The 26,179-nt window shown below is 38.9% G+C and overlaps 1 protein-coding gene and 1 long non-coding RNA gene across 7 annotated transcripts in view; one reads left to right on the top strand and one right to left on the bottom strand.

Annotated features, from left to right (window-relative positions):
• The window catches only part of MAP3K20 (mitogen-activated protein kinase kinase kinase 20), a 177,923-nt gene that overhangs the window by 92,050 nt on the left and 59,694 nt on the right, over positions 1–26,179 (top strand). For all 6 annotated transcript variants that reach the window (XM_055307968.1, XM_055307965.1, XM_055307963.1 and 3 more), the window contains exons 4-9: positions 4,344–4,445; positions 8,677–8,742; positions 13,424–13,452; positions 13,580–13,717; positions 19,889–19,975; positions 25,657–25,731. In XM_055307968.1, the coding sequence (XP_055163943.1) occupies positions 4,344–4,445; positions 8,677–8,742; positions 13,424–13,452; positions 13,580–13,717; positions 19,889–19,975; positions 25,657–25,731 (497 nt within the window). The remainder of the gene's footprint in view (positions 1–4,343; positions 4,446–8,676; positions 8,743–13,423; positions 13,453–13,579; positions 13,718–19,888; positions 19,976–25,656; positions 25,732–26,179) is intronic.
• On the bottom strand, positions 14,483–17,276 carry LOC129498568 (uncharacterized). The gene is made up of 3 exons (XR_008662146.1): positions 17,089–17,276; positions 15,870–16,002; positions 14,483–15,075 (listed from the first exon to the last, which is right to left on the bottom strand). It is a non-coding gene; the product is annotated as an uncharacterized LOC129498568 (long non-coding RNA).

Here is a 26,179-nt window from a genome sequence, read left to right as displayed (position 1 = left end):
AGAGAAGATACATATTAGCAAACTCAGAAATGAAGGAGAGGGCACCACTATGGCCTCAACAGAATTTTAAAGGGAGTATAAGGAAATGGTGTCATCAATTTTATGCCACCAAATTAGGCAATTTAGATGCAATAAACAAATTCCTTTAAAGATACAAAGTATCAAAACTGACTCAAGAAGAAACAGAAAATCTGAACAGACCTATAGAAAATAAAGAAACTTGAATTAGTAATTTAAAATATTTCCATAATGAAAAATCCAGACCCCAGATGATTGCACTGGTGAATTCTATCAAATGCTTATAGAAAACACCAATCCTTCCTGTATTCTTCAGAAAATAAAGGAGGGAGGAACACTTACTAACACATTCTATAAGGTCAGTATCATCCCAATACCAAAGCCAGGCAAAAACATAGTAAGAAAAGAAAACCATAGATCAATATCCCTCATGAACATAGATGTAAAAATTCTAAATTACATACAGAAGGTCTCCAAATTATAATGGTGCAATTTACAATTTTTTGACTGTATGTTAATGCGAAAGCAATATGCATTCAGTTGAAACATATTCTTTAGATTTTGAGTTTTGATCTTTTCTGGGGCTAATAGTAATGTGGTACTGTGTTCTCTTGTGATGTTGGGCAGCAGCAGCAACGAGCCACAGCTCTCAGTTTTGCCCAACTATAAGCTCATCTAAGTGTTCTGAGCACTTAGTTTAAGGTAGGCTAGGCCAAGCTATGATGTTTGATAGGTTAGGTGTACTAAATGCATTTTCTTTTTTTTTTTTTAAGATTTTATTTATTTGAGGGGGAGGGGCAGAGAGAGAGGGAGAGAGAGAGAGAGAAAGAGAAAATCCTCAAGCTGACTCCTCACTGAATACAGAGCCCAATGCAAGGCTCTCCCAGAACCCCAAGACCATGACCTAAGCTGAAACCAAGAGTCAGATCCCCAACCAACTGCACCATCCAGGTGTCTCTAAATGCATTTTTCAACTTAACCATATCTTCAACTTATGATGGGCTTACTGAGATGTAACCCCATTGTAAGTCAAGGAAGATCTGTATTAGCAAACTGAATCCAGCCACCTGTACAAAGGATTATATACCATTACCAAACGGACTTTATACTAAAAATGCAAGGTTGGCCTAACATCTGAAATCAATTAATGTAAGGTATTATACTAGATAACAGAATGAAAAGACAAAATTTTTTTGCATAGTACAGTACCCATTTATCATAAGAAATTTCAGTAGACTAGGAACAGAAGGGAATTTTCTCAACCTGATAAATAGCATCTACAAAAACCCATAGCTAATGTCATATGTAATGGTGAAATTGAATGTTCTTTTCCTAAGAAACTCCTGAGAGTTTCTGCTCTTGCTACCTCTATTCAACATTATACTGGAGGTTCTAGTCAGTACAATTAGACAAAAAAATTAGACAAAATAATAAATAAAAGGAGTTCATGCTGGAAAGGAAGAAATAAAACTGTCTAATATGACATGATCCTGTATGTAGAAAATCCACAAAAGACTATTAAAGCTATATTTAGCAAGGTCACAAGGATCTAATACCAACAGTCAAAAATCTATTGTATTTCTATATACTGAGAATGAACAGTCTAAAAATGAAATCAAGAAACACTTTCATTCGAGGCATGTGGCTGGCTCAGTCAGTAGAGCATGTGACTCTTGATCTTGGGGTTGTGAGTTTGAGCCCCATGTTGGACAGAGAAGTTACTTAGAAATAAATTTTTTTTTAATTTATGATAGTCACAGAGAGAGAGAGAGAGAGAGGCAGAGACACAGGCAGAGGGAGAAGCAGGCTCCATGCACCGGGAGCCCGACGTGGGATTCGATCCCGGGTCTCCAGGATCGCGCCCTAGGCCAAAGGCAGGCGCCAAACCGCTGCGCCACCCAGGGATCCCAGAAATAAAATCTTTTAAAAAAAATTCACTCACAGTAGTTTCAAAAAGAATAAAATAGTTGAGTATAAATTTAATAAAGAAGTGTAAGACTTTTATCATGAAAAGTATAAAACATGGCTGAGAGAAACTATAGATCTAAATAATATGGAGAAACCTTACATGTTCATGGTTTGGAAGATTCATTATGGTCAAGATGGCAGTTCTCCCCAAATTGATTTATAATTCAAAACAATTTCTATCTAAACCCCAGCAGGTTTTTTTAAAATAAGAAACTATGAGGTGATCCTAAAATTCACAAGGAAATGCAAAAGAGTTAGAATTTTAAAAGGACTGAGGTTGAAGACTTAGATTATATCATCTCGATCCTTACTATAAATCTGTAGTAATCAGCAATATTGTGCCTAAGGACTGGCATGTGGCCAGTGGAACAAAAGTAAGAATGTAGTAGAAAAAAATCTTACACTGACTGATAATTGATTTTCAGCAAAAGTGCCAAGAAAATTCAACGGGATAGTCTTTTCAACAAATTGTGCTGGGACAATTAGAAATCCACATGCAAAAAAAATTATCTTAAATCCTCACCTTAAATCACACACAAAAAATAGGTTATAGACCCAACATGGGTCATAGACCTAAGTGTGAAAGCTAAAACTGTAGAACTCGCAGAAGAAAAATAGGAGAAAATCTTCATATTTTTGAGTAAGGCAGAGAGTTCTTAGATACGACACCAAAAGCACGATCTGTAAAGGAGAAAATGAGGAATTGACTTCATAAAAATTAAGAATCTCTGGTCTTTGAAAGATACTGTTTAGAGAATGAAAAGACAAGTTCCAGGGGCAGCCCGGGTGGGTGGCTCAGCAGTTCAGCGCTGCCTTCAGCTCAGGGCCTGATCCTGGAGACCCAGGATCAAGTCCCACGTCGGGCTCCCTGCAATGGAGCCTGCTTCTCCCTCTGCCTGTGTCTCTGCCTCTCTCTCTCTCTCTCTCTCTCTCTCTCTCTCTCTCTCATGAATAAATAAAATCTAAAAAAAAAAAAAAAAAGACAAGTTCCAGACTGGGAGAAAATGCTTACAAATCATAAATCTGATAAGGACCAGCTTCCAGAATAAACCAAGAACTCCTACAATTCAGTATTAATAAAACAACCAAATTTTAAAGCGGGCAAACTATTTAAATAAACATTTTGCCTAAGGGTGTGTGTGTATATATATATATATATACTTGGAGCTCATAGGCACGTGAACAGATGTTCAGTTTCATTGGTCACTAGGAAAGCACGGTTAACAATGAGAGATGCTGCTAGAACTATGCTCACTGAAACGACTGTGACTAAGAACATGTTGGCAACCACGTGTTGGCAAGGATGGGAAGAAACTGAAACCCTCCCAGAATGCTAGTGGGAGTATACAGTGGGATGGCCTCTTTGAAAAGCAGTTTGACAATTTCTTAGAAAGTTAAACATGAACTTACTATATGTCCCAGCAGTTCCACGTCTAGGAATCTACCCAAGAGAAATGAAAGCCTATTTCTACACAAAGGAGTGTCACCAGTGTTCATAGGACATACTCAGGAACAGCCCAAATGTCTATTGACTGGTGAATGAATGAAATAACTGTGGTAAATCCACACAATGGACTATTATTCCACAATAAAAAGGATGGAAGTAGTGATACATGCTATGGCACGAATGAGCCTGGGAATCATCATGTGAAGAGAAAGAGGTCAGACCTCTTTCTGACAAAAGGCCACATGTTGTATGTTTCCATTTCTATGAAATATCCAGAAAAGGTACTTTTGTAGAGTCAGAAATCAGATTGCAGGGCTGGGGTTGAGAGTGGGGCTTCACTGCACATGGGCACAAGGGAACCGTTTGGAATGGTGGAAAGATTCTAAAATTGGATTGTCGTGGTGGTTGCCCAGCTCTGTCTCCTGACAATCATCCAATCGTACACTGACGGGAGGTGAATTTTTTGGTATGTAATTTACATCTCAAAGCCTTTTTTAAAGGTTTCTTCACACTTTCTTGTGGGTTTTCTGTGTGTGTGCTTAAGTTTTGAGGGCTCTTCTAAAAGTCCTGATACATAAGGATTGATTTACCTTCTCACATAAGTGCTCTGACTTGTGTATTTAATCTTCTCTACCTCATTAGAATGACAGTTTTGAAAGAAATACCTATGTACCTGCCTGCCTTCGTTTCGGATGCATTCTTCAATGCCTCACTGTGTGTGTCAGTTCCATCCAGATGGCCTTTGAACTCAACCTCAGTTGAAGTTTTACCTTTGATTTCTTATTCTGTTTTTTGTATGTTTTTTCATTTGGGTATAGTTGACATATATTAGTTTCAGGTGTACAAAGAGTCTTATTTCTGAAATGCATGTTGGTTTTAATTGTATGCTTATCTTTTCCTTTGAAACTAGAATATGCTTCTCTGGGATCACTCTATGATTACATTAATAGTAACAGAAGTGAAGAGATGGACATGGATCACATTATGACCTGGGCCACTGATGTAGCCAAAGGTAATAAAGCTTCTTGTATTCTTACAGAATTGGTGGGGCATGTCTTCCCATGGTGACGCGGTGACTTAAGGTATAAGGTTTGTTAGGTGTTCCTTTTTCAGGTTACCGACAGCAAGAATTCTGCAACTGTCTGTTCAGATGTTTTATTTTTATTTTATTTCCAGTATAGTTATGTAACATATGGTGTTACTTTCCTTTCAGGTGTACAATATAGTGATTTCACCCATTTCACCCATCCCCACCCACCTCACTCTCTGGTAGCCATCTGTTCGCTATAGTATTTAGAGTCTGATTTTTCGTTTGTCTTTCTTTGGTTTTGGTTTTTGTATAGATATTCAAAGTCACTATCTTTCCACTCCTGTATTCCTTTCTCTCTCTACTTTATTTCTTTCCCTAAAACTAAGTTCTAACAAAATCAGTTAACTCCAGAGCAGCCATTTCTTGCCACATTTCGTGACTTTGTAATTGACCAGCTTACTTGACACAGTAAATGGAAAGCTCGTAACTCTGTTGTTCCACAAGTCTCCACTTAGACTCAGTATCCAGAAAACGTGATTTATTGTAGGATTAGTTCTACTCATTTTGTGTACATAATAATATGCTAAAAATAGTAACCACGTTAAAAAAAAGTCTTATTTGTCCTGCCATGTGAAAGCAATTCAGATTTTATTTTATATTTAATGTAAACTTGGAAATCACCCTTGGAAATGAAAGATCTTTAATATGCAAAACCCCTAAACAAGGTGCCCAGTTCTTTTTCCCTCATAAATTCCTAATGCTTTCTAAAGCAATTTAAATTCCATTTATTTTTATCTCTCTCTCTTTTTTTTTCCATTTTCCTAACTGAAGGGTTCTGAGGTTTATTTATAACTGTCAAAGTTGCTTTGGAAACAACTTAATCTAAATAATGAACACTGATAGTTACATTTGTATTCTAGCAACCCCTAGAAAGTATGTCCAAATTTTACCGGGGAGATTCACTCCTTTGCATTTTGCTACTCCAATCTCTACAAGCATCTCTTTACAAAGAAATCAAAAAATATTGAGCACTTAGTATGGAGCGTAACTCATGCTTGGCTTTCACTGGGAAGTCATACAGTGATATCCAAAAGTAACAGTCTTTCCTTTGGGGAATTTTCTTGTCAGTTTTAAGTTTCATCAACACCTGCCAAATCCTTCAAATAGGGAAAGTGAAAAAAAATTTTTTTTTTAAATTTCATGCAAAATGCTACTGCTGAACGATACTTCATTACCTTATAAGAATAATAAGCTCTATGTTTGGGATGGTGTACTTAAGGCTTTGGCTGTGTTAATTAACTTAATTGTGTATTCATGCATCAGGCATTTCAAATCAGCCTTGAATTTTCACATTCTTCAAGACGTTTTCATGTAACATCATAGTCACTTCTGCATATGTCAATAGTACACAGGAACCACCTGTTTGCAAGCTGGGTGATGTGTTATTACTGGGAGCCACCTGAAGCATTGTGGAAATACGCTCCCATAAATATAAATGTATATCCAAACAGCCTGTGCCTTAAAGCACTTCACCTTATAGACATTTGCATTTAGGGTGCTCAGCCAATTACACCCATGTTATTATCTAATGACACTTAGGATGGATAGACAGCAAACAAATCAAGTGACATCCGTCACTCAGCCTCCTGCTGTGCTGATGCTCCTGAACCTTCTGTGTCCCCCACCCCCCGCCACCCCATCCCTGCAAACGTGTCCCTCCAGGCCCTTCCCCAGCACAGTCACTGTCTGTTGGCTCCAGATCAGCCCAGTTATTCCCGGGGTTTCTCAAAACCGCTGGCACTGCGTATCAGGACAAAGGAGAGACAGGACAGGGCTAATTAAGTGGCAGGCTGGTAGGCGAGGTAGGGTAGGGCTGGAGGGAATGAGAGTGGACTGGGGGCTGGGGGCCAAACTGCAGCCCAATAAGATCACCTTTTTGTGGCTGGTGAGTTGCTCCTAAAGGCGGGTTCGCATGTGTTTGGCCTCCGGTGAGAAGAGTGATGCAGAGAAGAGACTTATTTATTTATAGTCACAAATCCTACTTAATATTTAAAATGGCCAGTTAAAGGAGGAAGAAATCAGTGCTTGCAGATCGACTTCAACTCTCTCTGGTTAAAAGCCGCGCACAGGACTTGGAGATTAAATAGGGAGCTTCATTGGTGTCGATTCTGTTTCAGATTCAGCCCCGTACCTTTCATGTGACCATGATCGAAGACACTGAAGCAACAAGATGTTGAGAAATCAAAGAATGAATAATTCATTTCAAATAAGAGTTGATTCATGCATTTTGAAGTAGGCATTGCTTAGCATCACTGCTGAGAGAAGCCCTCCTCAAAGCCTCTCTTCTTTCTGGGTAGGAAGGGACTCGGAGGGCAGCCAGGAGGGCAGCCAGCGAGTTCATCTGCAAGCTCCTCCCTGGTGTGTAAGGAGGGCAGTTAAAGCGGGTCAAAGGGATCCAGTCGCAGAGTGGTCCTCACTCATTCCAGATCTCCCCTGAAGGACACCAGTCAGATCTTTTTTTAGGAACCCTGAATCTTAAAACTGATGATTTTTTTTTTAGGTCTCTTCATTATTTGCAATAAAATTAATTCAGAATTATGGATGGCTCTATAAAAACAAATAGGCGTTTCTGTGATTGTGCTTACCACTGTGCTTATGCACACTAAATATTTTAGAAATTATACTAAAAATGTCAAATATTCTATAAATTATACTAAAATGTCTAAAAAACTATGCACGACTAATTTACAGTATTTTTTCTCATAATATCTGCCATAAGGAAGAAAATACCTATACTTAAAGGTTTTTGTACCTGACTGGTGTTTTTGGAAATCTTTACATGTTGGCCAGTGTAGATACTATCTAGCCCTGCCTCTAGTGGTAATTAAACAGATTTTACCTGGATTTGGTTCTTAAAGCAAGAAAGGGGTAACTATGAAATATAGTCCTAAAATCATGAAAAGTTATCCAAGCGGTAGCTATTGAATTTTCAGTGTGTAGAATGCAGAACTTCATGTTAGAAGAATGCTCTTCTGTCTTCTAGTTATATCTTGTTTAAGTGCTTAAATTACTGATAACTTTTCTCAACTTGACTCTCCTCAGTAATATCTTTGTATCACAGGAGTTTAAATTTTTAAATTTTCTTTGTTCCCGCATGACCTTCAATATCTAATCAGAATGGTAGAAAAATAATCATTTTAAAAATTCACCTTTATAAAATTGAAATTTTCTGTACTTAAAGAACCAAAGCCTACTTATTACATGTAACGGATATTCATTAACAAAAGGAGCTTGTTTGGTTGTGGTTCTTATTTCAAAAAAGAGCTTGAGAAGGGAAGGGAAATACTATATTTCAGTAGAAAATGTTCTTTTTCTGTATTCTAAGGGGGTAGACAATACATAAATACAGAAAAAGAGTCAAATAAATACTAAGAGGATCACCGTGAAATGTGTGTCTTTTAAAGTATAATTTTTTAAAAAAGTATAATATTTTATTCAAAATAATGAAATTGTACTTTCTATATATTCAATTTACTGAAGTAACTTGATTTACATTCTGAGTATGTTGGAGAGAATTTTAGAGTGTACTTAAATATAGACTATCCCAAAGATTCATCCTTGTAAAAGGAGTATTTTGTAACTATTGTAAATTTTTCTGAGGGTCCTAGAATCCTTCGCCAACTACAGCTAATGAATCCAACCAGATTTCCCCACCCATCCCCCAGCCCCACTCCCAGGGTCTTACTGGAATGAGTGCGGAGAAAATAAACCAGGCTGCAGCTGGGTAGCTGCAGACATCCAAATGAAAGCTGAAAGCCTCGGTCGGAACTCTGGCTGAACTAGAAGGCAACTGGTAGTGGAATACCTCAGTCATTGGAGCACTTCTTCCAGTTGTAACTGTGCTATTTTTGTGCAGACTCCAGAAAATCAAGGTGTCCTTATTAGGTATTGTAATAGCTTTACCCACAATCAAATTCCAACGTTAAGAGATTAAAGCACATAAATTTTCCTTAGCATATAAATTTTCCTAATGCAGACAGATCCTATCTCTATCTCATCCATCATGTAAGAACAGAACACATGAATTTAGTTCCTGCTATTGAATCCTCTGCAAAAATATGAACGGTAATACTGATGTTTTAAAATAGAAAGTTAATACTAATGCAGTGTTGGAAAATGATATTAAAGCTTTTCTTCCTTCTTGTATGAAAAGGAATGCACTATTTACATATGGAGGCTCCTGTCAAGGTGATTCACAGAGATCTCAAGTCAAGAAATGGTAATGTAGTCCTGTGTTTTTATTTTACCTATTTTACTATGAAATATATACGCCTTGCTATAGAAATAGTTTTTCTAGATCTTTTCATGTTTTTCGTATCTTTTGTACTCTGATGTTTTGACTCATCACTGATACCAGGAAAATCTTTCCAGTGTTAATAAACATCAGAATTATTTATGTTATTTCAAGAAGCTGCACAATATTCCATTGTATCAATAGCATGGAGTGTGGACATCAGGGCCGTTTACATTTTTTTTCTATGATAAAAAATGTTGAGCTCATGGGGATCCCCGGGTGGCTCAGCGGTTTGGCGCCTGCCTTCGGCCCAGGGCGCAATCCTGGATTCCCGGGATCGAGTCCCACGTCGGGCTCCCGACATGAAGCCTGCTTCTCCCTCCTCCTGTGTCTCTGCCTCTCTCTCTCTCTCTATCACAAATAAATAAATAAATATTTGAAAATAAATGTTGAGCTCAATACTTCTCAGTAAAAAATTTTAACATATCCTTAATTCTTTCTCTAGAATCATTTTCTGAAAGAGGTATCACTAGATCAAAGCATGTAGTCATATACTTCTGGTCTCCTATTTTTAGATAGTTCTCTGTACTGCCAGTTTTGAGTTTTGTTCTTGTTACTTCTGAATTATCTGGTGTAAACTTTTTTCATGTCCATCATATTACCTGGAGTAGTGCCCAAAAATGATCAACACATTTCAGAGTTTGGAAAGCAAAGGCTTTCTTTTTGTTCCTTCTCTTTTTCTGTACTCTCTAAAGTTTACTTATGATCCTACATTTTATAATTTGGGACATATGCATTTTAAAATGTCTCACAGGATTAGACGTTATTACCTTGCAGTAAGAAGGTAACTGCGTCTTCTATTAAGTCGCTTGAAAGTTAATGGACTAAGGCAGTGAGTGGGATTATTTAGCTGGCCCACACTAAAGTAAATGTTAGAGCTTGCTAACTTAAAAAAAAAATCTTGCTATCAGTTCATTTACATGCTTTACTTACGTATATGCTTTCTAAGTAAAGAGGAGGAAAACTACTTATTTTTAAAAAATCTTTAGCTCACTGCAGTTAAAATGGGTGTGTCCTAAGAGTGTGATCCTTGCATTGGGTGGTCAGGTAAGTGGAGGAAGAGAAGCAGGGGATCGGCCAGCTGCCCTTGCTGGGACTCCAGGACTGTGAGATCTGTGAGGACGGACAAACGGAAGTCCCTGGCCGCTGCCACTCATCAGTAGTTCAGGTTGGACCACCAGCTCGGCCCTGCCAGTCAGCTGTGGCAGACTGTTCTCTCCACTGTCTACGTCATCACTTAGCCTTTGACTCCTCACAGACTTAAACTTCCTGGAGCTAAACACTTTTAAAAAGGGTTGGCTAACAGGAAATTGTTAGGAAATAATCTAGAATCTAGTAGAAAATATTAGTCTTAGGACTGTAGATTTTTAGTTCATGCTCAGAATTTCAGTCTAGAAAGTTATTTGACTTCTCTTTTTTTTTTTTACTTCTCTTTTTAAAAGCAGTGTTTTATCAGTGTATCCTGAATATCGCATGAGATGAGAATGATTAAGTTACAGATTTATCTATGCTCATTATGAAAACTAGTAACGATGGAGACTATCTGGATTTTCACAAGTTACTTGATAGGAAAACACACATTGAAAAAATAATGACCTTTTAGCGGTTTTTTTCTGAAACGGAATAACAAGACTCTATTTTCCATGTTCTTTGTTTTTATGTTAGTTTTTTTTTAATGGGACACTTGTTTAATCATATTTTTTTAAATAATCTGAATTTTATTTTATTTATTTATTTTTTATTTTTTATGATAGTCACACACACAGAGAGAGAGAGAGGCAGAGACATAGGCAGAGGGAGAAGCAGGCTCCATGCACCAGGAGCCCGACGTGGGATTCAATCCCGGGTCTCCAGGATCGCGCCCTGGGCCAAAGGCAGGCGCCAGACCGCTGCGCCACTCAGGGATCCCTAATCATATTTTTAAAAATTTATTTAAATTCAATTTGCCAACATATAGTATAACACCCATTGCTCATCCCATCAAGTCACTTGTCAATCTTTTAATGAGGAAAAAAAGTAGAGGTATTTTAAAAGGTAACTGATTACGCTATTAACAATATTATATTTTCATTTGAAAAAATTTATAGTTCATGTATAAATCACATTTACCCTTAGGCTATTTCATGCAAAGAGTTATCTTTTCCCCATTTAACAAGGCCATTAGTAACAGCTTAGTAAGAAATGATCAGCTACTGTGTTCAGGATGCTGTGTGCTTACATAAGAAACGCCAGGGGTACCTGGGCCGCTCAGTCAGTTGCTTCCGAATCTCGATTTCTGCTCAGGTCATGATCTCAGGGTTGTGAGATGGAGCCCTGTGTCAGGCTCCACTCTCAGTGCAGAGTCTGCTGGAGATTCTCTCTTTCCCTCTGACCCTCCCCCTGCTCCCTCCCTCTCCCTCCCTCTCTCTAAAATAAATGAATAAAATATTTAATTTTAATAAAAAATGGAAGAAATGCCAAAACAGTTCTTCAAGGTCTATCTTGGACCTCCTCGCCTCTTCTGCTCTTCTTCACCCACTCCCATAAAAGCCCCATCTGCATATTAATACTCCCAAACAGACCTTTGCCTCGGAACTCCGTGTCTGTCTACTGATTGGGAGAGGCCACATAGATATTTGTATGACCCTAAAGTTATCATGTTCACATTGATCTTTTCATTTCCTCTCTGCCCCTAAAAAATGAGTTTTGTATTCCTTTTCTCCATGAGTGGTAATACCAGTTGCCTAAGCCAGAGATGAGATCAAAAGGAACAATTTGATTGCAGAGCTCTTGTTCTAACTGTTGTGCTATATTACCTCTTTATTTGATTTCATCCTTGAGAAATTCTTCATCCTCCTCCCCACCCTCTGTCTCATTATTCAAACCTAGTTGATTTGGCCTCCTAAGTGTTTCTTTTTCTTTCTTTTTTAAAAAGGTTTTAGTCATTTATTTGAGAGAGAGAGTGAGTACAAGCAGGGGAGCAGCAGAGGGAGAGGGAGACAGAGAGGGAGAAGCAGACTCCCCAGCAAGCTAGGAGCCCGATGTGGGGCTCGATCTCAGGACCCTGAGATCATGACCTGAGCTGAAGGCAGACACATAAGTGATTAAGCCCCCCAGGGGCCCCCTCCCTGCCTATTTTTAAGGTTTTATTTATTTTAGAGAGAGAGTGTGTGAGCAGGAGGAGGGGCAGAAGAAGACGGGAAACAGAGTCCCCACTGAGAGTGGAGCCTGACACAGGGCTTGATCCCATGACCCATGAGATCACAACCCATGCAGTTACAGCTGAGCTGAAACCAAGAATCTAGTGCTCAACCAACTGAGCCACCCAGGTGCGCCTGATTTGGCCTCCTAAGTGTTTCTTGATTCGGTCCACTTCTCTCCTGTTCTGTGCCACAGCCTTTGTGGGCATCGTTATGTCTCTCTTGGGCTACAGCCACTTGGGTGCATGGTGATCTCCTTGCCTCCAGTTCTGCTCTTCTCTCATATGCTCTCCCCTCTGCACATCTGACCATTTCATTTCTCTGCTTAAAGTTGTTCATTGGACTTCCATTTCTCACAGAGGCTCTTCAGGACCAGGCCCCTGCCTTCCAAAATTGTACGTGTTTCCTTCTGCTCCTGACCTTCTGCAGGGCACTTTTTTCATACCTAAAAAATGCTTTCCTCCTCCAGTGGTCCTCTGTCGGGTTCGTTCCAGTTTGTTCTTCGGGTCTTAGTGTGATCACCATTTCTTCCAGAAAATTCCTGATTCCAAGGCAATCTCTGCAACTCTCATCATAGAATTTATTCCATTTAATTATATATTTTTTAAAAAATTAATGTTAATCCCAGTGTATTCACATACAGTATTATATTAGGTTCAGGTGTTATCCCACTTGGTAAATAGACCTTGGTTTCATTAGACTGTAAGCTCCACAGGAGCATTGATAAGCCAGTGTTGCTCACCTTCCTCTTCCAGAACATAGTACATGGCCTTACCCATAGAGGTGCTCAGCAGATATTTGTTAAGTAAGTGAATATATGAATAAGTGAGTGAATGAATGTTGTCTCTGCCTATTGGAAGATTACTCTTCGATTGGGAGGAAAAAAATATATACCACGAAGTAACAATGCTAGTGACCTCCTTAATATCATGCTGGCAGTCTAGTGGCAGACCCAAGAACAAATTTTGGTTCTCAGGGGTGCCTGGGTGGGTGGCTTAGTCAGTTAAGCATCTGCCTTCGGCTCAGGTCATAATCTCAGGGTCCTAGGATCAAGTTCCACATCAGGCTCCCTGCTCAGCGGGGAGTCTGCTTCTCCCTCTCCTGCCCTTCTCCTCTGCTTGTGCTCTTTTTCTCTCTCTTTTAAATAAATCAATAAAATCTTTTTTAAAAATTTGGGTTTTCTTTTACTACTAACATACGCCATTTTTATTGGACAGTATTACATTTATTTAAACAAATATTTCGAAAGCCTTTGAGTCAGCACTTCATGGAATTCCTTATTGCAAAATCTTCAATGCAGTAAATACTTCAGTTTTACCTTTCATATGCCATATGGAAGATAGAAGCTTATAGGGTTTTTTCAATCTGAGATGACTCAAATAAATTAGATGATTGTCATAATTTTTCTTCTTTTTTTTTTTTTTTAGTTGTTATAGCTGCTGATGGGGTATTGAAGGTAGGACTGCTTCTTTTAATTTTTTTCAAAAGTGGTTGTTAACTTCGGATATACATTTTTGTGACTGATTATTCTATCATAAATCAGTAAGTAGAAGGTTGATCACTTGTTTTTTCCCTTTTCTCAGATATGTGATTTTGGTGCCTCTCGGTTCCATAACCATACAACACACATGTCCTTGGTTGGGACTTTCCCATGGATGGCTCCAGAAGTTATCCAAAGTCTCCCTGTGTCTGAAACTTGTGACACATATTCCTATGGTGTGGTGAGTTCATTTCTCTCTCTCTCTCTCTCCCCCTTTTTTTCTTTTTTTGGTTGTTACTCGAGATCTAAAAAAGCAAACACCCCCAGCAGTGGGACAGCAATTTAACACAGTTTTAAGACAACGGTGCTGGTTCTGGTGGAATGCCTAGAGCAGTGACCACACAGAGAACACTTCCTAATTGCTAGAGTGTTTACTCTGGTCACCTTTATGCATCTGAATTATTTGTCTTATGTTGAGAAGAAACCAACACTACTTCCAAAGAGCAATTAGATGGAACCTAAAATAATGCCGGGCCAGATGCACTCTTGTCTTGTGACAAGTGCTTTCCTGGGCTGGACGTAGGACTGTGGTGTATCTGTGTAACTTAGTGGAAATGTGGGTCATCTGGAATGGGACTTCACTGTAGTAAGCTGCTCAAAACACACCAGTCGGTCTGCCACAGGATTTAAATAACTATAGGAGAATTTTGAATGTTAACTATTAAAATGACTAGAGGGAAACATACTTGGTCTTTAGCCCCTAGCCTTGCCCAAGCCCACGGTAAGTCTTACACAGTAGTGTGATTCGGAAGCATGAATGTAAGGTATCATGTAAAAATCACAGTGGAACAGCACGGATAAGAACAGGAGCTTTAGTGAGGGGGCAGACAGCCAAGCCTTTTCTAAATTATAATACATCTTATGTACATAAAATTAATAAAATAGAGATGAATTTTGTTGGCTACTGAAAAAAGTCATTACAAGAATGAAATATGTGTTTTTGGCAAAAGGCTAGAATTTTAAAGGTTGAAAGACAACAATAGCTTCAGGCTACATATCTCATTTCCCTTAATTCTGGGTATTTCGAGGAATGAAGGCTATAAACTATAGACAGTGATCAAATAAAACCCCATTGAAAGATGGAGAAAAACCCAAGTTCCTGAGGAGACTCGATTGTAAAACTCCTTCCCTAGGTCCTAAGTTCTTCCTTTCTGACCATTCCCACAAATCACCTGCTGGGGAGGTCTGAAAATGGGAGAATGTGTTGCAATTTCAGACTTTCTGTGAGATCCTTTTCTCTTAGGAAGTTATGTTGCTTCATGTTTAAGCAGGAATGCATTTACCGTGGCAGGCACTGTACTCGACACCGGCGTGGGGAGAGTTAAATTGTCCTTTGCCTGCTCATCGGGACCAGTGCCGCCTTCTGTCCTGTGGAACAGGAGCCAGCAAACTCTTTCTGTAAAGGACCAGACAGTGAATCTCTTCTACCCTGAGGCTCACTGATAGTCCCCACTGCGTGCTCTTCTGTTTTGTACAACTCTTCACAGACGTGAAAACCACTGTGCGTTCTGCAGCAGGCCACGGTTCGCAGAGGAAGTTCTGTGGAGCAAGAGGGAGGGGAAGGGAAGCATCAGGGCTGGAGTCGTTCATGGCGAGCCAGCAAGAGCCCCCACTTCTCACTCTCACTAGCCTGTGCATGTAGCTGCACACACATAGATGCAGGCAGTTAGAGTTTCTAAATTATTTTTGCATATGAACTAGAAGACTCTCGAGGCTCACCTTAGCACTGCCCCCCAACCTCTCGTATTGTGCTTTTACTTTGAAAATTCTCCCCAAACCTTGGACTCTCCCTGTCCCAGAAATGTTTGATCTGAAAGACAACTATGAGTTCCAAATAGAGTGAACTTTTGGTTTCAGTATTATCTCATTTATGAAAACAGACCTCACACTGCCTCCTTCCAAAACCTTACAGTTAGCAGGGGGTTTTGGGTGCAGTGCACCCACGGGGTTTCCTGAGCTGAAGTAGATCTCGGTCTGGTAACCAAGGACCGATGTCTTTTCACATGCAAACTGTCCAAGAGATTAGGGACTTCCCTGTGCGGCGCCTAGGATTTTTTCCTCTATCTTTTTAAATCCCTTTCGCTCATTCCTCATCAACCCCCTCATGATCAACATACTTTGAATCAACTTTTCCGAGACTGCAAATGGTGTTTACTTTGTTAAAAAGCTCTTCCTTCGAGTGATGGTGCACTGCTTCTTAGTAGATGGGCTCGAACATCTCTCTCGGTGAACGAGGTTTCCTGTCTACCTGTTTGCCAAGGTAACCCTTCCCTTGTTCCGGTCCAAGGGATTTAACAAATGCTTAAATCATTCTAGCAAGTAATTTCACTTACCGTAGCAAACTTGATAGCCAATCGCTGAACGTTTCCAGTGTCATTCTGTATTGACACACCAGATGCTGCAGCTCAGAACCTGTCCGCCCCAGTCACATGCTTCTGAATATCAACTCTGTGTTCATGTTAGAGTCTTCTTTTGATGGGCGGAAACAAAGAATGCCATTACAGTGAATCTATTTCTTTGAAAACAGTATCTTAGAGAGGTTTACTTGGAATTCTGGTTAGGCTCCACCCATAGCTAGATCAACAGAGTTCCACACCGAAGGTTGTACATAAACTAATTTAATTACAAGTGAGAATTCAAGATTTTGTTGAATTCTGACCTCTTCCCATTATGTTCTAGATAAACACCATTTAATCAAAGAAATATGTACCAGGCATGCTTTCCAGAGCTTTTTGTTTAAATAAACATACATTTTTTAAAAATGAAGAAGGCATTGCATGGTCAGAGTAGGTATTACCTAAAAGAGCAGGAGAGAATGGTTACTAAGGTAGGGGCATGTTAGTTTTAGAACTTTGTAGTCCATAGGCTGAAAATGATAGCTATCTAGGAAAGCGATGTGGTTATTTAGGATTTTTTATGTCCTTTCAGAAATAGATAAGTAGCCAGGACCATTTGTCAGTAAAGTGTCTCTGCACAAAACATCCCATTGTTCCCTGAAAGTCTGTCCTATTCAATGAGCCTCCACACATGTACACACTTAATAGTTGCATACAGATGAATAAGACTGTAACGGAGAGTTGTCCTTTTTTGAAACCCACCTCAAAAAAAATAAAAACTAACATATTTTTGCTTTTCATTTTTGCTTTCATTTTTCTGTTTTTTCAGACTTGCTCTAATATTACTTAAGTCCCTAGTAACCCATAGCTTGATAAATCTGTATCGCTTCTTAACACATAGCAAGACTATCCAGCCTGGGACAGCCTTAAAATAAATGTGCTGCAAATGCCAGAAGTGGATCTTGTGATCCTTGCTTCTAAGCTGCTAAACTTTGCCAGACAGGCAATTGTTTCTCTCCCCATATTACAAGAAAGGAGCTTGTGCTACCCCCTTATGATGATCTCCCTTGAAGGATAGAACCAGAGGAGTGTTTAGTATGTTATCCACAAAAAAAGGAAAGCAAAAATCATTGAAAGAATAAGCCGTCTGAGAACACGAGGCCTAGCCACTCTTTAAAAAACAAAGCAATCCTAATGACAATGCAGAAAGGATTACCTTCTCAAGCTTCTGAGCCAGAACCACTATTTGAAAGTAGAGTGGCTTAAGAGCGAGCATCAGTGCGTCACTTGTCTGTGAGCCCTGTTCCAGAACAAGCCCAGCTCAGGTAATGGCCTGCCATTGTTTGTAAAAGAAAGGGCAGGAAAAGTACACAGCCTTGTCCAAGTTTCTCTGCAAACTGAAAATAGAAATTGTTCCTTGTGAGCACAGTTGAATCGTGAACACGTCTCAAGATAGAATGAGTTGGAAAGTATTTTTAAGGGGAAAGATCACAATAATGTTTGGCCTGCATCCCCATCACTGATATTTTCAGGCATAGTTTGATATATTTTTAGACCTCCAAATGACTTCCTCCACAAAGGACTTTTTTGTGCCGAACGTCACCGGGTTTAGTGCAGAAGCAGCTGCTGTCCAGTCTCACCCCATTTACTCTTTGATACGTGCCTCCACCTGGTGAATCAGTAACAGGGAACGTGGGCATGTGCCGCTGCTGGATGTGAGCTGTAGAGTCACTTAGGGCCCGCAGCGCAGCGGCCTCGGGGCCATGTCTACACCCGCAGATGGCCCCGTGGCTGTAGTAGCTCTTCCGGGAAACACTGGGGGATTGGAATGAAACTATTTTTCCAGGGTCAGAACTCTTGGAGAAATAGAACTTGGACTTGAGTTGATGTTGGATGTCTTCCAACTGAATATTTTGGAACAAAGAATGACATAAATCTTCTTTGTGTGTCACTTCCCAAGCTCTTGGTTTTGCATTTGGCCTCAACAAACCCAGTTGGCCGCCGTGTGTGCGCCTGTGCAGGCCGGGTCAGAAGGCAGGGGGCACGAGGCCACCTACCTGGACACCTTTCCATCTATTAGAGGCTGATTCACTGTGCCCTTTCTCCTCAGGAGGGCCAAAGCCACCAGTTTGCTTGCTCTATGTGTCCTTTCCCTCCCCAGCCTCGGCACCAGGGGAGTGGGAATTGCACATTTCCTGCCCAGGCCTCGGGCTGCTCCATCTCCCCATCTCCCCATTCCCCCGTCTCCCCGTCTCCCCGTCTCCCCATCTCCCGGTGCAAGTGGGGCCTGGGGGATGCATACCTGTCTGGCCCTCACGCTGCCTTTACTGACAGTGGCTGCTACAGGCGGCCCCTTCTGGGTTGCCCCTTACCTTTTCCTAATCACTTCTGGGACTCAGATAAAATTATTCAGTAGCTCTTCTAAAGAAGTACCTTACACACTTGATTAAAAGCCCAAAGAGGCTTCAGTGAATTTTTTTTTTCCTCCTGCTTGAGCAGCATCTGCCAATTTCCCTGATTTTCCTGCTAATTATCTTCCTATTAGCCAGAGTTCATTTCACATGTTGAGTCAAATATGACTGAGCACTGGCTGAGGAAACAGCGGATACAGTTAAAGGTTTGTAGGACCTGCCTGAAGAGAGTGCATGTTCTCAATCTACATTCTTCTTTAGAAACAGTTGTTTTTTTGTTTTTAGAATAAGAGCAATCGAAATCAAAACCGTTGCATTCATTTGTTTTTCATCTCTGCTCTGGCTCCCCGCCCTGAAATGTGGCATGTCACATTCTCTCTCACAAGGCAGCCTCCCTTTTCTCGAGTTACATCTGGCTAAGAGCTTGACTGTTAGGGAAGGTAGCAACTCATATTCTAGCTCTGCCACTTGATAATGGAGTGTCTTTGGGCAAGTTTATTTCACTTTCTTAGGCCTTAGTTTCCTCATCTATAAAGTGAGGGTAATATCTGTTTGTGGGGGGGGATATTAATCATGGTAACATGTGTAAAGAGTTTAATAAGGCATCTGGAACATAATCACTCGGCAAATGAGTGGTTATTACGATTATTGACAAAATTGTAATTGTTGTCACACTTCACAAAATATTGGTAGACTCCAATTTTGATGCCCATTTGTATAAATAGGGAAAATTAACTGAATGTAAAAAAGTCACCATTACTTAGTATTTTAAATGAAACCCAAATCCTTGGCTGTTTTCAGCATTCCTAGAATCAGTTTGCATTCTTTGGGCATTTCAGTGCAGATTTATTAATCATACTGATCTCAAGGATCGCAGAGAGATGAGCACACTCGTAAGTTTCACATGCGCACGCACACACACCCGTAGCCTATGTACATGATATTAAGCATTTATTACATTTTAGGATTTTAGGATATATATTAAATTATATTATAGGTGGAAGAAATGACTCCCTTAGACCAACTCATTTTGAGAGAGTTTCTCCAAAACACAAAATTTAAATGTTACAGTTTTGCAAGTACCTACCATTATGAGATGAATGGTTTAGACAGTGATTTGGATTTAGGGCTCAATATTTTTTATCAGACCATTACTGAACCTTTAAAAATACGGTTGAATTCCCAGTTATTATCTTACAGAGAAATTTATTGGTGATTCAAGGTAGAAAGAGTTTGACTAAGAAAATATAAAACCTAATTTGTAGGAATCTGTGAGAATTCTAGTAACTTACAAGATAAATTATGTAGGCCCATTGGTTTCATAAGTCTGGCTCTAAATGTCCTGATTTCTAAACTTTGTAAAAATGAGCAAAAAAAATGTATGTATGCGTGTGTGTGTGTGTTGTATACATATATAAAATGTGTGTGTGTGATTTAATATTTGGAAGAAGTCCTGTGCATGAATATATATGTTTTGTCCAAGTTTCTACAGGTGGGGTTGGTTTCGTCTGGTAATTGGATACAGTTAAATGTTAGATAAAGTTTCAGTAATATACCAAAAATATAAAGTACAAGAATAAAAATTCCATTTTCTTTTTGTTCCAGGTTCTCTGGGAGATGCTAACAAGGGAGGTCCCCTTTAAAGGTTTGGAAGGATTACAAGTAGCTTGGCTTGTAGTGGAAAAAAACGAGGTAAGACTACGATTCTCCATTCAGGTACATAGATCAGAAAACAGTATTGGGGTTTTGCAAAAGACTTTTTCATCTTCTTCAAATTGAAAGTAAGTTCACGCTTATGGAAAGATTAGCAGTAGGAGCTAACACAAAGGGTCAAAGTGATGTTATTCCTCATGAATGGACCCTTTACATCTAATTGTTGCAGCTTCACGTCGTGATGCTGTAGATCAAAAATTGTACAAGTACTGTACTAGTTTCTCAGTCTCAATTGTAAAACCTAGGGGTTTGTTCTTAGTGATGAAAGAAGCCATTGCGTCCAAGGTAGGGGAACAGTTTAACTCCATCTCCTGCGTTTAGGACATCTTTTTTACTGGCCGGGAGTTGATATATCTGTAAGAGACCTTCAGCTACTTCAACTTACCTCTCCCAGCAGGAGTCACTATAGTACAAGAAACTGTCGCTTAGATGAGAATTTCAAAAATAAAAGAAGAAAAAATAGTTTCAAAAAAGGGAAAAATTACAGTTTTGCCACCTACGTTGAACACTACATTGAAGATGAGCTCCTCACTGGAATTGGCGAGGCAGTGGCATAACTGTTCCCTTCTTCATGCAGAGCCTTTCCATTTCAAAAGAACTTCAGTGGCGTAAACACCGTTTGTGCTGTGTCCCCAGCCTCGCTTTTCTTCTTCCCACAAATTGAGGCTTTCAGTTAGTTGGACCTATGAGCCTACATCAGAGAACGTGGTACATTCATATCAAAGAGAGCAACTACATTTTGAAAGGTTTAAAATTGTGACTGAAATGCACAGGCATGGAAATCCTCAGCATAAGGCTGAAGCATCCAGTATCAAGGTACTATGAGAACTTAGATCCAGTAATGGAAGCATGCGGTTGTCTTTGCAATGCAAAACAACCTTAGTTCACAAAGCTTCATTTCCAGATCTTATCTGTGCCCTCCTCAAAAGGTAAGAGTGCAACCTCAGGATGAAATAATTTGCAAAAAGGTGAATACATGGAGATATGCCCTTTTTAAGGCTATAAAAGAATTAGATTGATCTGCTCCCCATGAGAGTGCAGGAACAGACTAGATTAACCAAACAGCTGCTATTGACGAGGAGAAACCAAGTTTCCATAGTTTAGATCATATAACCCAGCTACCTTATTAATTTGTCCTCCTGAGCTCTTGAGAACAGATGAAATGTTCATGATAGCTGAACTTGATGGGAGAGAGCTGCCAATTTAAGAAAAAGGAAAAGGAGTTATATTCAAGAATGTGTCCTGCTCAGTGTTTCACAGGAGCTGTTCTGTTTTAATTAAATGTCCTGGTTATTCCTGGTGTGCTATTAAATCAGACCCTCATACACAGGATAACTGATAGGTTCATGATACGAGAACTCACTTGCTTCTGTTCTGTTTCTTTTGCAAGTGAGATGATTAGATGTTTGGTCCTGGATATACAAAAATGAGAGTGAAGAAAATTGACCTCATGTTGACTTTGGAGCGGAACACTCAATGTAACTTTTCCCCCTCTGCGTTGTTCCAAGGTGAACTAGAAAAAAGTTTTTTAAAAGCTAACTGGACCCTCCGGATATGTGTAACAGGAAACAGTATTTTACAATATTTCATTTAAAGGATGGCAGAAGAGGTGTGCATCTAAAGCACTTTCAAAACATTGGAATATCCATCAAGGGTGATTAAAGCTGATAAAAAAAAATTAATTTAGACGCTGTCTTTGGATAGCTGGCTTGAGGGCTACGAATCACCCATAAATAACCTTTAGAACCTCAACATATACAGGAGGAGGGTGTCAGTCACCCCCCTTTCCCTCAGGGATTCCCTAGGGTAGAATTCATCCATGAATGAATTCATGGGGTGAAACATCCATGTTTCATCCATGGGGTGACCTGATGATCAGTTAATACCTGATGGAGACAATTCAGATACCTCCCATTCTGTACACAGAATAGCAAGTTCAGAGAACCCCCCCCACAAGGTGAAAAAAGTTTTCTCAGCTTTCTACTAAACTTAAGGAAAATTGGGTATTGCGAGGCTACTTACTTATCTTCTCTCTGCATATCTGTCAAAAATATGGAAATGAAGTTTAAGTGTACTTTTCACTGTCATCATTCAAAAAGGAGTCTTCATTTCATCTTATGAACGTAGACACTTATTCCCAAAACAAGTTCTGTTGACATAACATTAAAATAATTGCCACGTCTCAACTACACAGAACAAACTTGAGGGGGTTGCTGGAGGGGAGGTGGGCGGGGGATGGGTTAAATGGGTGATGGGTATTAAGGAGGGCACTTGTGATGAGCACTGGGTGTTGCACTTAAGTGGTGAATCACTAAATTCTACACCTAAAACTAATATTATACTGTATGTTAACTGGAATTTAAAAACTTGAAAACATTGCCAAGGATTTATTTCATTTCATGATAAAATTGAGACTTTGACTTAAAATAATTTACAAAATCCTTTCAACTTCTAATTATTTCATTTATTTTTACTTTGGAATAATTTGGGTTCTTGAGTTGAAAAGAGCAACCTGTATTTTTTTTTAACAGGCCTCATTTAAATAAAGAATGATGTGTTTAACTTAGGGAGACATTTTAAATGTAAGCCAGTCACCCTAGAATGGACTTAAAGCCAAATATTAGAGTTACCTTTTCTTTTTAACTTTTTGTTTTGAAATACTTATAGACGCATAGGAAGCTTCAAAAATATTAGGAGAGATTCTGTGTATCCTTCATCCAGCTTCCCCCATTGATGAGATACAGGTATAGGCCAATACCAAAATCAGAAAGTTGACATTGATACATTACTCTTAACTAGACTCTAGACCTTATTCGGTTTCACCATTTAGGACTGTTTTTGGGTCTGTAGGGAGATCAGTACTTTCTAAAAATATCTGAAAGTGTTTGCTTCTAAATGCCTAATAATGAAGTAAGACCTTCAGACAATATTTTTTTAAAATATTCTTTTAAACTAGATACATAAAGCACAGTTAAAACAAAGACTAGCCCTTACAGAAGTCATGAAATTAGGAGAGTATTGCTAATAAATTTTGTAATTTCTATAAAACTCAGTGGTCATTCAAAATATTCTAGCAACAGAATTTCTATCTTTACAAGTATTTAGATTCTCATATAAAATGTTCTCTATGTAGCAAAAGAAAAACTTTTTTTTTTCTAAGAGAGAATGCACATGTACACAGGTGTGCAAGTAGGGGGAGGGCCAGAGGTGGGGAGAGAATCCTAAGCAGCATGGAACCTGACGTGGGGCTGTATCTCACGACCCTGAGATCATGACCTGAGCTGAAATCAATAGTCGGTCACCTAACAACTGAGCCACCCAGGCATCCAAAATTTTTCGTAATAGAAATCTTCAAAAAACTTAATCCATTGTTGACTATGCTTTGGAAAAATAAATACTCGACAAAAGATAATTTCTTGTGTCTTATGTAGAAGATGGAAGGTGCAGAAAAAGAATATGATCTTTAAAAAAATGTCATGCCTAATTTAATAGTTGGGAAACATTTTCATTTTAAATTTGAAACTTTTAAAATATTTAAGTTTTAAGTAGTGTGGCTAATCTGTTGCTAAAATCTGGTTATTTTAAGATGTTTTCATGCATTAGAAATGCCCACAGTTCAGTAATCAGGACTTAAATACTTTGGATTCTCTTTTAAGGTACTTTTTAATGTACTGAAATAAATCCTTACATTAGAGTCTGAGTCTAGATTTAACTGATATTTGAGTATATCAGATAATTTAAGATCATTATGTCATCTTTCATAATGTCTCAGATGCAGTAAGCTAAGTTTTTCAATAAGAAAAAAGATTAACACCCATATTCATCTAGGTCACATTTCAGTTCTCAGAAAAATGTGAAAAAGTTATATTGAAAATATTATCTTTTATGAGAAATTACTTTGCCATGGAGTGCATTCAGCTGAATAATTGCAATCACTTTGTTTTTCTTAGTTACCACTCCCAACCAACCATCTTACATAAATATTTTTAAAAAGCAAACACCTGATTTTCCTTTTGATCTTCATCAAAAGGCTTCCAGTTCACATTACAGTAAAACGAGTACAGCTTACCCAATCTCCTCTATTTTATGTAATCAGCATAGCCTTCAACTTGGCGAGGGTTGTTCTGTTTAAAACTTTCAGGTTTTATTTATTTTGGTTTATTTTGATTTTAAGGTTATCTGTAATTCTAAACATAGATCATCTGTTTTCTTGCCAGGGCAACTCTTTTTTCTGGTTTTATACGTAGCCTACCCCAAATCCAATTAAGTTCAGTTTAAGTTTTTTATTTGCCAAACTTGTTTGCTAAACAAAACTGCAGAATAAATCTTGGTACAGTGCAGTGATTTTCAGCTTTGTCACATGCAGGCCTCTTGCCATAACGGCTCTGTTCGTGCTCCCTCTCCTCCCCTGAAATGAAATTCAGATGTAGGACCACAGACCCACACACATTGTATTTTAAAGGCAACATAATGCTCTAACTGTAATATAAGGTAGATATGGATGAAATCTGTATTACAGTGTATAAATGTGCAGGCGTGACCACAGTAGAGGGGGGGAATGGAAATTTTAGGCCCTTGTCCCCATGGATAAATAGGATTCGACAGCTACAAATGCAGGCTAGAGCTGAACTGTGTCAAAGATTGAAGCAGCAGCATGAGCAATGCTGTTGTAGGTGACATTTTCCAAAAATCTTGGTAAGGTTATGAATAATACAAAGATCAATCTGCCCTTGATTTATTTTATTTGGTAGTTGCATTCTCAGTTCATTTCATTTTAAGTGTGCTCAAAATATAAATTATTATAAATCAGAGAGTCTAGAGCCAGAAAATGATACACCTCGTTGTTTGATTGCACATGGGGCATTAAGTTTGGTGGAGTGCAAGGGAGTACTCAGGGATTTACAACATAGTAAAGGGTGTCTAGCATTCTTCACTTGCTCCAGGTACAACTCTCCAGCCTTTAAAACAAACAAAAATGCCTCCATAGATCTCTAAAGAGCCTCCAGTGGCATGACAAGTTCTAGAGAACCACTTCTGTAAAATGCTGGAATGGGACTGATGCTCACAGTATAATCTTTGTTGTATCCAGCCCTTGCGCTTCGCCATGAGTCATCCATTCAGAATGTCTTACTGGCCATTGAGAAAAGGCCCGCTTCTCTCAAATGATCTCTGTGATGGTCTGTCCTGAAGATGTTTTCAGAGGTGTACACCTACTGCCAAAGCTGAACTGGTTGCCTACTTGCCTCGCCTGCTTGCGTATTTCATACCCGCATATGCAAGAACAGTAATAGATTTGTGGGTTTAGAGTTCTTATTTCTGTTCCACCGGCCCTTCTCCTACTATAGTTTTTTTTTTTTTTTCAAAAAAAAATTTGTAATGTAGTTTCTCTTAGACTTGAGTCTATGTTTCGTTGCATTTGTTGTGCTGAACCTGACTTCTCCATCCACTGGGATGCTTTTTTGGAAGAACAGTATTAAAAGTGTCTTTAGAGATTAGATATGATGAATCTAAACATAAATTCTCACCTGCCATATATCAATTGATGGAAGCTTTAAATTTAATGACATGTTTGTGCTCTTAAAGTAACTCTTATGAACTTGCAGTGAATATCTACTTACCTTAATGAGTAAATCCTTCTGTTTTTCCTTTCTCTGTGGTAGAGATTAACCATTCCAAGCAGCTGCCCCAGAAGTTTTGCTGAGCTGTTACGTCAGTGTTGGGAAGCTGATGCCAAGGTATATAAGTAAAAATATTTTTTTTTCTTTGGTTGTTCAGAATTCTGAAATTTCACTTGTTTGTTTGGCTTTGAATTTTTAAAACTTGGAGTAATAAGAATCGTTACAAAGCAAAGCCAGATTGCTGTTCTCCTGAGTCCCAGATGGGACTCTTAAGGCTTTCTGTTGATAGCTGCTTATCCTGATCCTTAGAAATTCATTACTGGCTGTTCTTACAGCACTCTGGCATTCTTGATTCAATAGAAAGAATTGCATTCCTTTGTTTTTAATCTTTAATAAGAACTACTGCACAAAATGGCCCACACACAGTGCTTATTATATGCCAGGAACTGTCCCAAGCACTTTATGTTAGCTCATAACATAACATTAGCTTATTTATTCCTCAGAAGATCTCCATGACATAGGTTGTATTATTGCACTGATTTTACAGGTGAAGAGTCAAGGCACA

Source organism: Nyctereutes procyonoides, unplaced genomic scaffold, assembly GCF_905146905.1.
Source record: "Nyctereutes procyonoides isolate TBG_1078 unplaced genomic scaffold, NYPRO_anot_genome, whole genome shotgun sequence".
In the NCBI taxonomy this organism is placed as follows: Eukaryota; Metazoa; Chordata; class Mammalia; order Carnivora; family Canidae; genus Nyctereutes; species Nyctereutes procyonoides.
This window is presented reverse-complemented; position numbering and strand designations above follow the sequence as displayed.